This window comes from Calypte anna, chromosome 22 (assembly GCF_003957555.1).
Source record: "Calypte anna isolate BGI_N300 chromosome 22, bCalAnn1_v1.p, whole genome shotgun sequence".
Lineage (NCBI taxonomy): Eukaryota > Metazoa > Chordata > Aves > Apodiformes > Trochilidae > Calypte > Calypte anna.
This window is the reverse complement of record NC_044267.1, coordinates 4,718,924-4,735,054: the sequence shown is the minus strand read 5'-3', so window position 1 is coordinate 4,735,054 and position 16,131 is coordinate 4,718,924. Positions and strand designations below refer to the sequence as shown.

At 45.2% G+C, this 16,131-nt stretch overlaps 1 protein-coding gene across 1 annotated transcript in view; it reads right to left on the bottom strand.

Annotated features, from left to right (window-relative positions):
* The window catches only part of AAK1 (AP2 associated kinase 1), a 66,927-nt gene that overhangs the window by 32,705 nt on the left and 18,091 nt on the right, over positions 1 to 16,131 (bottom strand). Inside the window, 10 exon segments of the mRNA XM_030463968.1 lie at positions 299 to 585; positions 683 to 837; positions 2,240 to 2,319; positions 3,265 to 3,368; positions 4,045 to 4,177; positions 6,031 to 6,112; positions 7,521 to 7,642; positions 10,945 to 11,087; positions 13,228 to 13,336; positions 14,166 to 14,284. Of these exon segments, the coding sequence (XP_030319828.1) occupies positions 299 to 585; positions 683 to 837; positions 2,240 to 2,319; positions 3,265 to 3,368; positions 4,045 to 4,177; positions 6,031 to 6,112; positions 7,521 to 7,642; positions 10,945 to 11,087; positions 13,228 to 13,336; positions 14,166 to 14,284 (1,334 nt within the window).

Here is a 16,131-nt window from a genome sequence, read left to right as displayed (position 1 = left end):
TCAGTTGAACATTGACCTCAAGACCCTGAAACACTTGGAGCTGTAAAATAAGCAGTGCTGGTTCAGATTTTATGTTTGTATGTGACAAAACTATCCTCAGGTCTTCCCCACTGGCAGTTATAGATTCCAGCCCTGCATAATTAAAAGAAGTCTTGATAGGAAACAGGAGACATATTGGAAAATACTTTAAAACTGCATCTATCCCATCTGAAAAAGGGACTTGCCATAAATTCCAAGCTCCAGCCTTGCAGGCTTCTAGCACAGGGAGCAGGCAACAAGCAGGGCCATGCACACCTACCTGCTGAGCTTGCATCATCTGCTGCTGCTGCTGCTGCTGCTGGTAATATGCAGCCTGTTGCTGCTGCTGCTGCTGTTGCAGAAGCTGTTGCTTCAAGAAAAGCTGCTGTTGATGCTGAGGTGTGGCTTGGGGCTGAGTAGAGGGGACCTGGGGCTGTGCCTGTGGGGTCTGCTGAGGAGCTGGAGCCTGCTTGGCTTGGGGCTGTGCTGGAGCCTGTTGGGGTGCTGCCTTCTGCTGGGGGACACTTGCAGGGAGGGAGGGCTGAGCACTGCCCAGGGCAGCAGGTCCTGCAACTGGTATTAAAAAACAAATCAAGATCTGTTAGCCCAAGGAGCACCAGGAGCTGGGCTGCACACAGTGCTGGAAGGCACCACATCATTTCACCTTGGGGCTGAATGGCTCCTTGAGCTGTGGCTCTCTTCCTAGGGGTCAGGGCTGGCTGAATGGGTAAAATTCCAGGGTTGGGTTGTGTCTGTCCTGCTTTAGGTCTCTGTCGGGGTGCTATAGAAGTTTCTGTCGTAGGAATGGGATCTGTCAGCCTAGAAAATAAGGTAAGGAATTAAAGGAAGAGCAGTAAGAGCACAGGCTTTGTCAGCCTGATGGTGCATACAATACACAGTAGTTTAAAAACTCATCCATACTTCAGCAGTCTGTGACTGCTAAAGACCAAACACTTGTGGGCATTCAGACACACAGGTTGACTCTCTCCAGAGAGCTGCAAGCACAGTAAAAGGGATGCATTCACAATTAATCCAAACTTGTCACTTTGACTTCTTTGTCAATTGGATCTTCTCCTGTTGGAGAGCTGGAACTTGACAAAAATCACTGAACTCATTCAAATATTTGCTACAATGTACTGCTTAAATCCACTTAGAACTCTGTACCAGAAGGACATAACAAATGAGTTGAAGAGCAGCTGGTACCTGTGGGCAGAGTTGTCTAAGCTGTAGGCTCTAGAAGCACCTTAGCTTTAGTACACCTACCCCAGAATCAGGTCACTGCTCAGTATCTGCTGAACTCCAAAAAAACAAAAACAGAGCCAGGAAGCCAGACACTACCCTGAGTTCTGTGGATACATTTGCTTGTTAGATAGGAAGTTGTTCTACTGCTGTGAGGGTAACTGCACTCAATCATGCAAACAACAAAGCAGGCTCCTGGGACTGGCAAGCAGAAGGAGAGATGCCCTATTTCAGAGTCTGCTGGCTTGGGACTGCCCACTGCTGTACTGCTCACTCTGCAGTAAAATCAGGTACAGATTTGTCCATCAGACTTTACCAGTCTTCATTACAGTATCATAAGCAGAGCAAGCAGCAGGAGAGGAGAAGAACCACAGCACTTCAGCAGTTTCCCCACTAATTGGGCTCTTCAGCTGCAGACTGCCTGGGCTTCTGTGTCCCCCCCACCCCAGAAGGAATTGCAGCACTCTTGCAGAAATCACAACGATTTCATCCAGTAATTACTGGGTCAGGCTCTCATCTGCTGAGGGTCAAACTCAAAGACCAACAGCCCCCACAGGGTTCTTCAGCAGACCTGCATTCTCTGGGCCAGTTCCAGGCACACTGCAGGCTTCCTTCCTGACTTTGCTCAGGAGGTGGATGGATGGATGGAGGGATGACACAGGAGATTCATAAGTGGAGGAACTTCGAGTGCTGCTCTCAAGCAAAGTCTTCAGAAGGAGAACCTGAACTGTTGAGTCATGCTGAGCATCACCCAAACCCCACCCCCTCCACCCAGAAAAATTTCCCCTAATACCTGCACTTTCTGGCTCTCAGATCAATGGTTATTTACGTCGCTGAAGCAAAAGCCTCAAGACTGCAGTGTTTGTCTCCACATGTAAATGCAAGCCCACAAGGATGCAGCTAAATATAACAAGCATTATTCCTAATAAAGAGCAGAAAGACAACAAACAGAGAGGGCTGAGCAGAATGCAGATGTGGTTACCTGGCCTTTGGTTGACTCTTCTTTGCAGCAGCTTCACTTGCTTTAACTGGATCTGGGAGTTTAGCAGGAATTGGAGAGTTCTGCAGATCCCAAACAGACCCAATTGGGGTATTTTCAGGGTAGAAGAGAGTCAGAAATAGTTTGCAAAAGCATCGTAAAGAAAGAGGGAGATTGGGGGAGCCCCACAGCTTTAATTCCTCATGCTGGACACAGGACAAACTGCTCAACGTTAATGTCATGAGGAGACAGGAGTTTGGGAACACCACTGTTCAGCTTCTTGACAGGTTACTACATGTGGAATCTGAACACACAACTCCACAGAACAATCTGGGCATTTTTAAAAGACAACCAGGGACAATAGCAGCACTGCTCATTAATACTGCTATAAAAAAGCACAGGTATAATAGTCCCAAACCATGTCTTATTCAGACAGACTATAAATAACTGTCCAAACACAGGGTGGGGGGGAAATAGGAAATAACAAAAACCTGGAAACAACAAAATAAAATGTCATATCACAGATGTCCATAACACCATAAGAAAACAACTTATCAACTCCAATTTTCAGCTGAAGTCTGTAAAGACAGACTGCAAAGGGGCAGATGGTTGGGCAAGGGTTGATTTCAAATGAAGTTGGGTGGTCCCAGCTAGACAGCAGGCACAAAGCTGCTGATGTTTAAAACCAACTTGCAGCCCAAATTGCACACACTGTGATAAATGTGCCTGGGAATCAAATAGGTTTTCACAAGCATGGCCTAATTTTCCATGTCCACACCCCCAAGATTTCCTGGTTGGCCTCACACTGGTAACTGGGTGAGGAGGTAAATTGGGGACAAACAGAAATAAACTACATAGGGAACAAAACCCTGATTCCTGCACCCACTGTTCCTCACCCCCCAGAAAAAAGAAAAACAAAAACCAAACCACCCCAAACAGCTCTACTAATTACACAAAAATATTCAGCAATTGTCACCCCCAGTCTCCTCCCACAGTACCCCACCTCAGCCCACTCCTTTGCCACTCACCTGCACATTCTGGACTGGGCATTCCTTCTTTGCCAGTTTGAATGCAAAGTAGGAGACTTGATAAATATCAGGTCTCTTATCTGGGTCTGGCTCAAGCATATACCCTTGAAAAGACAGAGATGCTGATATCAGAACAACAGAACAGAATCATGAGAGCCATTTGTGGCACCCTCAGCACAAGCAAAACAAACACCAGGCTCCTCTGCAAACATCCAACTCTGTGGCTACGAAAAAAAAATAAATCAAATGCTGTGCTGAAAACAAGAGAGCTGCCCCAGCTCTGCCAAGAGTAGTGCATTGTACCCTTAATTACACATTCACCCTAGTCAGTGGGTTATTTATAAATCATCTCACTTCTGCTTCTCAGCTCACAGAAGATGAATTCTTATCACTAGTCTAAGTCACTGTGGTTCTTTTCAGTTCCTTATCCAAACAGATTTATTACTGGAGTAATACATTTCTGTATAAATAGGCTTATTGTGCAAGTTTCTGCAGGACTCTTAAACCAAGTGGTTTTCTGTTCTCCTGCCTTTCCACAGGGCTCTGGACAGCCTCACCAAATAGAAATCTTTTCATCAGAACTGTCTTTTGAGGAGTGATCTCTACTTGACTACTAAAGAAAAAATCACTTTACACACCTGTATGCAAGCAATTCTCTTACAAAAAGGAAAACACCAACTGTTTTAGTGTGGGAACAGGCAATATAAGAACAAAACACCTCTGCTTTTTTTGTTTTAAAGTTCTGTGGAAGCAGCTGCTGCCCCTGCTGGGGACACTCACGGATCAGGCAGTGCATATCTTGAGAGTGCCGGGAATTATCCGGAATGGTGAAATTGCCATCACAGATTGCCACCTGACTCTCCCCAAATGGCAAGGTGAAGTAACACAGCTTGTACAGTAAACAGCCAAGGGCCTGGAAAGAGAGAGAACAGAACAAAAGATGTAACAAACTGAAGCAAAGGAGGGAATGGTCCCATTCCAACAGCACTGCTGGTGACAGGCAGAGCAAGCTGGGCTGCTGGACTGCAGTGTGACCGTGGGACTGTATCTGAACAGCCCTGAGACTGATGTGACAATGAGCATGGCTATCTGGGAAGATAAATACATGATAAATACTCCCTCACTAGGCTGGGACACTAATCTGGGGGATCATGTGAGTATCATCCTCACTCACACCCCCAGCTCCACTACTCAGTGTAACCCTTCATGTCACTGAAGAGGGGAAGCCTCCTGTTTCTGCCACATGTGGGGAGGGAAAAGTGAAGGAATAGCAAAAATAAATGGCAAACATAATGCTTAATACATTTACTGTGACAAAGAGAAATCCAAATGGCTTGCAAGCTTAAGTTCCAACAACCTTTGAGCTGTTAGATATGTGTAGCAGGGAGATAGACAAGAGGAGTCTGCAGGCTGCTAAGTTATATCACCCTTCCATCTATTTCTGTGCTGCTCCTGACAGCCAGAACCACCACCTATTTCAAAAGAAAACACCAGTTTTGCACAAAGGCCTTATTATGAAATACTCCCACCACCTCAGAAGGGAGAGGAGGAAACATTTCCTAATCCAAAACAACTCATCATCTTGCATCTTTTGTCACAGGATTTCACAATTAAATCACACTCTTTTAAAATAATCTGGATGAGACTTAAGGAAAAGGGAGGTTACAAGCAGGATAAGTGCTGCAACAGCCCTGAGGTCAAAGCCTGACTCTGCATCCCCCTCAGCTCACTGGAACAGAATTCCTTCCATGCCAGGAAGCAGAGAGGTGTCCAAACCTTTGGGTTTCCACCTTTCTGCATTATCATGGGAAGAAGCACAAATCCTCAGGACTCCTCTGGCTGCCTTTGAGGCTCTGGCAATCTTTTCATGCTGTTACAGCTGTGACCTTCCCTCTCTGGGTCTCTAACATGTGGATAAGTGACCCAGTGCTGGTCCAGGGTCTGGTTCTACAACCTCCCTGCTGTGCTCCTGACTGAGCTGAGCTCAGAGAAGACAGAGAACTCTTCCCAGGGGATGCCATGCCAGTGATTTTCCCTCCTGTGCATGCAGATGAAGAGCTACTGGGGTACATTAAAACTCTCCTTCTACTGCTTCTGCCTTGTTACCTCCCAGCTCAGGGCTTCAGAAACCACAAACGTGCTGAATGAGCATTTTCAACACATCTCCCACAAACAGCATGGGCTTTTTTTTCATCTCCATCCCAACTAAAGAGAAGCCTTCCATCCTCCATCAGGTTAGCCAGGAATGGATTACACCAGGGCTGCATTTTGCTTTCATGATATGCATGGCAGGATTGCACTCATCAATAGAAACTGCAGTGCAGGAGTTTGGTCTCAGGCCAGGTTTGACAGCTCAGACCTGTGTCACACTGTTGCTCCTGGGGACAGATCTGCTTTCTTGGTTTTCTACTAAATTCTGACCAGTAACTTTGATTTCCCATGTGTGCAACCCAACCCAACACAAGAAGTCAAAATATCCTGAATTTTGTTTTAACTCTTAAGTTACAAACCAGGTCTGCACTCTTCAGCCCTGGAATTTCATCCATCTCTAAATTAAAACCAGATGGGAAGCAGCATGCAAAGCAGCACACAAGTTTTATCCACAGTAACTCATCAGAAACACCAACCAGAGGAACTCCTGATTCAGAAACTGTCCAGTCTCTTAAGGAAACCAGGTTAGCCCTGGCCAGAGAGTTATTTTGTCATTATGGTAATGAAAACAAGCTTCTGCCTGGTTGGGTGATGTTGAGCAGTTTTTATACATACCCATATGTCTGCTTTTGTAGTGATAAGTTTGCCACTGTACAGGTTGACCATTTCTGGTGCTCTATAGGATAATGTAGTGTACCTGTAGCAAAAAGATCTGTTAGTGAGTTCAAAATGGATGTCAGATGTATTTTCACTATGTTGCTTTTTCAAATAATTCAAAATTTCCTTTCATTTGAGTAAAAGGGACACTAAACATGACAACCAGCTGAAAAAATCTTAGCAGCATCCACTACACACCTGAACAATTAAATACTAACCACTGCAAACTGCTCTGTGATATCAAAGCAGTAACCAACACCCTTCCCAAAGCAAGGAATTCACACACAAAACACAACAGCCACTTTAAGAACAAGAACAGAATATTCAAGGATTCAGGGTATTACCAAGGTCTGCAGTCAAATGTCCTCTGCAATGTCCTCACTGCTGGGGCTTTGGCCAACTGTATTACAAAGATTGTAACTGGATATGCAGCTCCTAATAAACAGACTTCCCTACCAGGACTCCTGCTCAGAGTCATTGCAAAACAAGGGAAAGGTTATTTTCTACCTCAAACTACAGCTACAATCTGCCTCATTTTAACAAACTGCTACAAAAAGCTGGAAACTGTGCCACAGACTCTTCTGGTTAAGATTTCCCATCAGCAGGTCTGCAATTCCTGCTGCATGCTGTTTACCTGGGTCACAACACAAGAAACCATTGCTGAAGGCAAGGTTTTTGTAGGGCTGTTAATCAGTGTACAAATAGGGCATTCCAGAGGGTCCAGACCAGGAGTACTCTGAAACTCCAAACAGGTCTAGGAAATCCAAGCAGGTGTAACTCAGGCCTAACAAAAAGGACACATTTGCACACATTTCTACCCAGAATATTGTATTAACAGAACTGCAAAGTTTGCAGCAGTGATGCTGTTGAAACTAAAGCAAGCTCAAGGATATAGGAGCTGCTCCATTCCTGATTCAGACCCCACAGAACTGCCACCTTAGCTTCCTTTCTCAAAGCACCAATGTGCACATAGCTGCTACCACTAGAGCTGGCTGGGCATAGGGCAAGGAGCCATTGAATCCCTCAAGGTCTTTCCATATCCTATGAAGAGCTGAGTTAGGCCATGCATTCCCTTCATCACAGCAAGGATTTATGAGGAGTGGCTCGTGGAGGACAGGGATTTTGTCACCTGCTGTACTGCAGTTCAAAAAAGCCAAGACAAATGAGGGACAGACATACTGACCCCATCCATAACAGAGCATGTCACCACCTCATCAAGGTGGGCAACTTTTCTACATCAGTACACTCAGTTTTTCAGGCCCAAAGCAGCAACACCAAGCTCAATTTATTGTTTCACCTTCCCCCAGGCACTTACCTACCCCCAGCAGACACTCCTGTGCAGCAGCATCCAACCTGCTGCAACAGGCCTCTGTGAAAGGTAGTCTCAGTGCAAGAAAAAAATTACCCTTCAAACACAAATCCAAGCTGCAAAGGAAAAGCACACTTACTTTTTGATCTCCTCCTCTACTGCATTCACCCCTTCTGTTTGAGGGTTCTGGAATTTGTTAGTAGCACTTCCAAAGTCACACAGGACATAGTGGCCACGATCATGGAGCAGGATGTTTTCAACCTGTGAGCAGCACAAACACACAGAGAATCACTCAGAGTAAAAAACCCACAACATTTGTATGGTTTGTTTTTGTTTTGTTTTTTGATAAGCCAGGGTTTTTCATGCCTGAAGACATTATCAGACACAACTGACACAAAAACCTAACATGACAGCAAAGAAAATATGCATCAACTCTCTGTCCCATCTCTTAAAGCAGAAGTGGCACCATGGGAGCACAGCTGTAACTCTGCCTTCCCCACCACCACCTCTGCTGCTGCAAGGACATCACCTTACCCCTACCCCTGCCCAAACTACTGCTGCAGGCCAAGAGCTCTGTCCCAGGGGCTTTAGTGCTCAACTGCCCTGAGCTGCTGTCACCCACAGTTTGGCACCTGAATTTCAATCACAGAATGGGTTGAAAGGCACCTCAAAGCTCACCCAGTCCCACCTCCTGCATGGTCAGGGACCCCTCCCCACAGCCCAGGGTGCTCCAAGCCCCATCCAACCTGGGCTCAGACACTGCCAGGGATGGGGCAGCCACAGCTTCCCTGGCAACCTGGGACTGGGGCTCAGCACCCTCAAATTAATTATTTTTTTCCTATTCTCCAACCTCAATCTCCCCTTTCTCTCCAAGTTTTAACCCATTTCCCTTCTCCTCTCCCTACCCCCCATGTCCAAAGCCCTCCCCCAGCTTTCTTGGAGCCCCTTCAGATATTGGAAGGTTGCTCTGAGCTCACCTGGGAGCCTCCTCTTCTCCAGGCTGAACAACCCCAATCCCTCAGCCTGGCTTCCCAGGGAGCTGCTCAGCCCTCTGAGCATTTCAGTGCCTCCTCTGGACACCTTCCAGGAGCTCTGTGTCCTCCTTGTGTTGGGGACTCCAGAACTGGGCCCAGCACTGCAAGGGGGGGGGCTCAGCAGAGAATCTGGGACATCCAAGTTGTTCACAACTTTAGCAAGTGCTACAACCCCTTGGCCTGACAGTCAATATTAGCAATTCAGGTACCCTTGTTGTTTGCTTTTTTTTTTCTTTTTTCTCTTTGCTTTGGGTATTTTCACTTGTTTTCAGAAGACTTTTTAAATTACTGAGCAAACCCAGTTGCTGCATAGTCCAGTGCTGATGTTTAACAAAACTTGAGGATGTTTGAGTGAGAAGACTCTTCTGGAAATGCTTGATGAGTATTTGCAGGGAATAACACTCAGTGCTAGGAAGAACATCTGTGTGCAATGCTTTATTCAAAGCAGATGGGTAGCAGAGGGGAGGGGGTGGGATGTTTAACCCTTGGTTTCAAGCCAGCATTTCCCCCCTCAGCTGCTCTAATTTGGATGCATTTTTTGGTACTTAAAATGCTGACTCCTTTTTATTCCCTTCTTGTAAAGATTGGGAGGTCTCCTTCCAAAAGGTTTCATTAGTGAATACTTATGTGGTGATTCTTGTGAAATTTATGCACAGGATGTTTTATCTTGTTGTATCTGAGCATTTGACATGGAAGATAAATACACTGAAAATTGTGTGTGTCCCCTTGGGAGAACATGCTGCTAATGCCCTGTACAGAGGAGGAACTGGAACACAGGGATGCTCTGCCAAAGCAAATAACTGAACCCAGGTTTTTCCACATCTTGTGTTGCTCTTGTAACATTACCACAGCTTTTTTAGGTGGGTGCAAGCTAGGTTTTTGTTGATGCATGAATAAGTGTATTTAGGGGAAAGACAGTGACTCTGCTGATTTTATTTATTGGTTTTTTTCAGCTGTCCCAGGTGTTTGTTTCAGCATGTTTCAGTTGTCTAGTGCAAGCTACCAAATGACACTTGAAAGGCAGGGCTCATCTTTTCAGCAGCTTGGAGGAACCTCTGCTGATACAACCATGGATTAGAAACTAGGGGCTGCCCAACACAGGAACAAGCACCAGAAGTGTAAGCTGAGGTTTGGTTTGACTGAGACCCAAAGGGACAGCTGAAATGCAGGCAAAGAACTGGAGATGTGTTATCATTTCATAAAGGACAGAAGTGTGTGTCCTGTCATCCATCTGCCTCCTCTCAGCCCCCCCCCCCCAGAGGTTATCACAACAGAAATAATACAACACTGAACTGGGAACCATGTCTGGAAGCAGAGAAGACCCAACTGGCCTTGAGCATCTCAGTGTGCAAAGTAACACTAAAGATAACCCATCCATCACAGATGTCTCAGTTTATTCACATGCTACACAATGATTTTGTTCTTAATTAAAAAAACACCAGGGGTTCACCAAAAAGGTAACAGCAGGGGTTAATATCACCTGCAGAGGTTCCCATTCCTAAACCTCATCCTGCAGGATGCCCACAGACCCCAACAGCTTCAGATCCAGGCCTCACATCTTCAAGACTACAGAAAAAACAGATGTCAGACTTGCTTCATATACTCAAACTGACTGAGCACAATCGTTTGAAATATGCTCAAACATACCAAACCCTGAGGATCTGTTTTCCCCTGTGCTACCTGGCTCTCCCTGGCACACGTGGCAGCTTTTGCTCCTATAAAACAAGGGCCAGAGGCACGAAACAAACATCTCTTGAGGACTCTGAAAACAGAACCTGACCCATAAAGCACATCTGATTTTCATATGTACACAGGAGCCTCCTCTTGGCTGAATATTTTAGTCCTGCATTTTACCAGCTAGTTGAGAGAAAAGGGATGTCTGGTTTGTTTGTTTGTTTGTTTGATTATAGGCATGGGGTTTTTCCAAAGCTCTCCCTGCTGGCCTGTGTCTGTTCCCAGCTAAGCACAGAGAGTTTTACAATGCACTTTCATGGTCAACGCAGAGTATGAGGCCAGCTCTTAAAGCTTCTAACAACTCCTGCCCCAAGGCCAACATCTTTTGGGATCCTTTTAATGTGGGTCCAGGGAAACAAATCCAAAACATGCTTTTTGTGAACTACCTTACAACATCACTAGTGTTTCAGGTGGCAGAAAGTCACTGTGAATAATTCATCACATACACTCTTGGCACAGTCTCCTGAGCAAAACAGAATTATTCACAAACCTTTGTGGTTTTTTAAGTCCATCTATAGATGGTAAACACATGGCAAGCAGCAATGAAAGGCTCCCTTCTTTTTATCTTCTGGTACAGAGAGGTATTTACACCTACTTTTCACAGAATCACAAAAAGTTTAGGTGGGAAGAGAACTCCAACATCATCCAGTCCAACCTCAAGCTAACTACTAAACCCAGTTTTCCTCATTACTAACAGCAGAAGCACAGGAGTGGCACTGAAATCCCCGTGCAGGCAGCAGCAGCCAGACACAGTGAGGAGGCTGCAGAGTCCCTGCTGTGCTGCCCACAACTCACCTTCAGATCCCTGTGGATTATTGGTGTTTTGCACTGATGCAGCCTGGCCACGGCCTCGCAGGTGTCACAGAAGATCTGCAGGACCTCGCTCTCGGTGAAGCCGGTCTGCAGGCGTTGGTTCATCAGGTTCACCACCTGGCCCCCTGAGGAGGAACAGACACCAGGATCAGGGGCTGGCCTGCCCTAAACCCCACTCCTACCAAACACAACATCCCTGACTCAGCTCCCCGGCCAACTGTGGCTGCACACTCAGCACACCACGAGTTCAGGAGTTCAGATTCTAAATTCGTCCCCAGCCTTCTCCAGAGGCTTTCTGCAACCTGCTGACTCATCTTGTTTTGTTCTCATTCCCTTGACTAAATCCTAGAGGGTTTTGCATATCTGCTGGCAGGAGTCACAGCCTGGCTTTGAACAATGCTTCAAAAGCATCAAGTTAACTTCTAAGGCCCATGGTCACCTGGTTGGGTTAACACTCAAGTATAATTCTGTCCAAGCTGAATCTTTCTTTCTTCTTCAAAACAAAGACCTTTTTTTGTCAAACTAGAGGAATAAAAGGCTGCATTTGGGGCACCCACAGCCCACAAAGTAATTTGCCACATGTAAGCAAGAGGAGGGAGAGAGGCAGACACTCAAAAACCAAATACTCCTGAGTGGGTTGGTTAAAGTCAGAGACCAGAAAAAAAAAAATAAAAAAAACCCATCTGCAAGAAGGGAAACTCCAGACAAAGAAAAGCAAGTGTTCATTAAAGACTCCTGAATTTGCCTTAGCATTGAGGTTTTGTTGCTGCCAAGGCCTTTGCAAAATAATCCAGAGTTCTTCCCCCTGTGTACACAAAGGAAAAACTCCTCTCTGAACCTCAGGCAAAGCAGAAATGGATCACTGCACATCACGAGTGTCAGAAAACTTTATTTTCATGGTACAAAATAAAGCTCAGGTCAATAAATAGTACAGCTGTGCCTGTTTTGCACTCCAAGGGAGTGCAGTTCTGCAGACAAAGATGCACTGCTTTGGTTTGGAAGCTGTGGGACACAAAAGGGGAGTGACAAGGGAAAATCCAGTGTACATCAGCACTGCTCGTGCTTCAGAATGCTGGTGAGAGATGCAGGTGTGTGCCCCAGAGCAGCTGTCAAAAGCAAGCCCTAAGAGAAATACCACCTTGCAGATAGGAGGAGACACACCTCAGAGAAAGAGATTTTACTTTATCAGCCCAAAATCTGGCACAGAGGGGAGGCTCATCCAGCTGGAGGAAGCACACTCAGAATTGCTGTGGTTTGCACTTCCCTCCACAGCAGGGTCTGCAACATGGAGCTGAGTATGGATTCAGTAGCACTGCCAGGGCTGCTGCTTCCAACACTCCTTGGGATGTTCAGGTTTAAGCTCACAGAGAACCTAAATAATGATTCCTTGAGCAAAACTACACGTTAGGTTCTTCCTCTTACCAGCAAACAAACCCAGCCTAAGTCAGTCAAGGCTCCTGCATCAAATCAAAGCAGCAAGGACACAGCAGAACAGAAAGCTGCTCTGGACATGTTTAAAGGCATTTTAGCCCCTTTAGTTCTTGTACACTGCACCTGGCTTCAGTTAAAAGCCATACAGTCCCAAGAATACCTATGTGCATCAGCTGCCACCAAACAAGCCACAGATTCTGAAGTCACAGGCCAAAACATTATTTTTGCTTAACACCAATTCCTGCCAGAGGCATCTGAGTGCAGCACATGCGTCATCTTCCAAACACCACATCCTAGCCACAAGAAATGAAAGCTTTGGGACAGCTGGAAGAGCCTGGCTGCACTGAGACAGCCAAGCAAAAAGGTCAGAGGTAGAAGGAACACTTTTTGGTTTCATATTATCCATTTCAAGCTTCTTCCAGAAAAACCCTAAGTCAGGGTGAAGTGGAAAAATCTTGCAATAAGGTGAAGATGAAATCATTCCACAGCCTGGCAGCTTTTGAAGAGCTACTGCTTGTGTGGACTATGCCTATGAAAAACAGCAATACATATTTAATATATTCAGTATTTAAGAGTTCTCCTACTCAGTAGAAAAGATCTAGGATCACCATGGTCAGGGGCAAATGTGGTACCAGTCCCACACAGCCTCATGTATCACTCACTCCACACTTAGCTTTGGCTTTGTTTTGTTCAGAACCAGTCCTTGGCAGCCAAGGAAGGAGGAGACCTATGAAGAGGTTTGGTTTGGTTTGTTTTTTTCAAAGCAGATGTTGTGCAAGCTTCCTGTAAGCACTGAGAAAAACCAAATGTAAACACTAGGTTTACATCACTCACCTCGACAGAAATCCATCAGTATCAGCACTTCCCACACATCCCCACTGCTTACTGAGTTGATGCTGGAGTCAATGTACCCAACAATGTTCTTGTGGCCAGACAGGTCCCGCTGCAAGATAAATAAATTCAAGCATAAACCACCCATAGAGAGCAAGCAACATTTTAATCTGGTTCTTCTACATGGCAGAGCTTTCCCAGAGCTTCTCCTGCCCAGGCACAAGCTTCTGTCACTTTGGATTAATTGTCACACAACCTGATGTCTGTCTCTACCTGTTTTCCTTCCCAAAGGATTTGAGACAAACAGCAGAGAAACAGCCAACCTGATGAAGTAACTTCTCCAGGAGTCAGCCCAGATGCTTGCATGTTCCCTGAGATGGCCCAGGGAGCTGCTCCTCAACTCAGAGGGAAGAGCAAGGCAGATGTTTTGAGGCAGTCAAACATGTGCTTACTTTCCTCAACTCCTTCCACAAAAGAGTGAAAGGAGTTTTTTTGCTGGCAAAAGAGCCAGCAAACAGCATTTCAAAACCTCAAGTACACAAAAATCCCATTCAGGTAATAAAAGCAATTTTAACCTTGCTTTCAGAAGCTTATTTTACATAACTCAATGGTCTTGTCCCTGACACACACTAAACAGAATCACAGGATTATTGAGGCTGGAAAAGATCACATTAAGTCACAGGGTTGACACAATCTTTATCCTTTCTTAGTTTTCCTGAGATTCCTTCTCCTTTTTCCATTCCCATGGTCTTCTTGTCCACTGAAACTATTTACATTTTAAATAATTCAACATGAGATTTCACACAGTTGCACGACTCCCAGACTTCCCTCTTTGCAAGAGAAAGTTTTGCTACAAAACCTCCCGGTTTGCAACATAAAGTGATGCAGAGCTGAGGCAGGGGGTCCCCAGGCTCTCACACCCTCCCACCGTGGTGCCTTACCATAATCTGGATTTCCCTTTTGCAGACCTGCAGGTCGTACTCGTTATTGACGTACATGCGCTTCAGGGCACATTTCATCCCATTGTTGGTCCTCACAAGAAACACTATTGCAAAGCCACCTGCAGAAGACACAAAACCATCCTAGTTATTAACAAGGAAACCTCTTTGGCCCTGGCTTCCAACCCTGCCCCTGCCTCCAGAACACAAGCAGAAGCTGGAAAGCATTCGGCAGCTACAACAGAGCCAGGGTGGGAGTGCCCCTTATGGAAACTCAGGTCCAGAGCTTCCAGTCCTGCCTGGCCAGTTATTTCTGGGAACTACCAGGAATCCAAGGGAACAAATCTTCAATTAATGGCAGCAAAGTTAACATTTAACATCTCCATAAAAACAAGCAATTACACCAGTTACTTGTCCTGCCAGACAGCCCTCATTGCTCATAAGGGACTCACACCAGCACCTTGCTCCAAACTGACATGAACACATTATGCTTTTTTAAAATCACTGGAGATACCAGGTTTGGAGTTATCTTTTAATTTCTGTACAATTTCCAGGAGCTAAAGCTAGAGTAAACATTAAACAACAACAACGAAATCTTTTTATCACATCATCAAAACTGGCAATCACAATGTTATTTTTTATTAAAAAAAATTAATAATAATTAAAAAAATAAATCAACCACCACCCATTAGAAGTCTCCCCTGCTCTTCAGGAGTTCAGTTCCCTTCCCACAGCTCCTGGAGGCCAGCAGGATACTGGAGCTCTATTTACAGCACTATGATCAGCAGAAAGAAACATAAGATGAGCAGCAAAAATAGATCAATTAAACTTTGATTCTAATGGATCTGCTTTTTAAAAAAAGACTTTCTCCTTCTAGCTCTGCTTCAGCTGAAGTGGCCCTGGTACCTCTTCAGAGCAACTGCCTTGCAGAATTTAGGTTCACAGAATCACCAGAGCTGGAAGGGACCTCTCAAGATCATCTGGTCCAACTCTCCCACTAAAGCAGGATCACCTACACCCCATGTCTCACCAGCCAGGTTTGGGGCAGAGGTTTGGGGCACCTTTCCTCTCATCTGGATCCTGAGCTAGTTAACAAAGTCACTCCTAGCACACTCTGCCTAGGATTTGGAGATCATGCTATTTTGCTGACAAGCAACCAGGGCCAATTGGCAAAGAAAATTACAGATAAAGTACCCCAAGAGCTTAAAGGAAAGAAAAATTTAGAATCTAAAAAAAATAATAATAATAAATTAATGTTTTCTGATACAGGACTGCACCAGCAACACACAGGGACCTGACAGAAACATGGCCTGGAGCATCTTCCAGATGGAGCAGCAGACATGAATATGCAAGGTGGAGCCACATCTGAGCAACATTTCCAGGGTTGTCACAGTAAAAGCCACAGGAAAACTGCAGCATTTTGTCCTTCTGTCCCTTAACTGCAACTCCTGCAAGCTTCAGTTGACAGGGCCACACGTGGAAGCTGTGCAAAATCTTAACTTATTCTGTCTGCTAATACACCTACCAATTTGGTTACTTCATTATTAAACTCCCACTGACTGCAGATGAAAGCATGACAGTTTTGTTAGTAGTAAAAGCAGCATGCTTCTCTCCAGAGAAAACAACTATTGATTTAATCAGGGTACACACAGCAATTTTTACACAGCAATCTCAAGTAAGTGACTTTGCCATCAGAAGCAAAATTTGATGATCCATATCCATTTGAGAGAGAATGCAAAGCTTTACCTTCTAAACAACTAATGTGGCACTTAGTCTGGTTGTCTCAGCTAAAACTGAGCACAGAAGTCCTTCCAAACTACAGAACACTGAGCCCAGGTTTTGACAGTAACCAGGATTTAGTCCAGAAAGACACAACACAACCAAGGATCTCCAACTTCCCTCAGGTATTCCTCATCTAAAGCAGGAAAGGTGTAAAAAATGCTGCTCTAATTTGAATTTCCCTGCATTT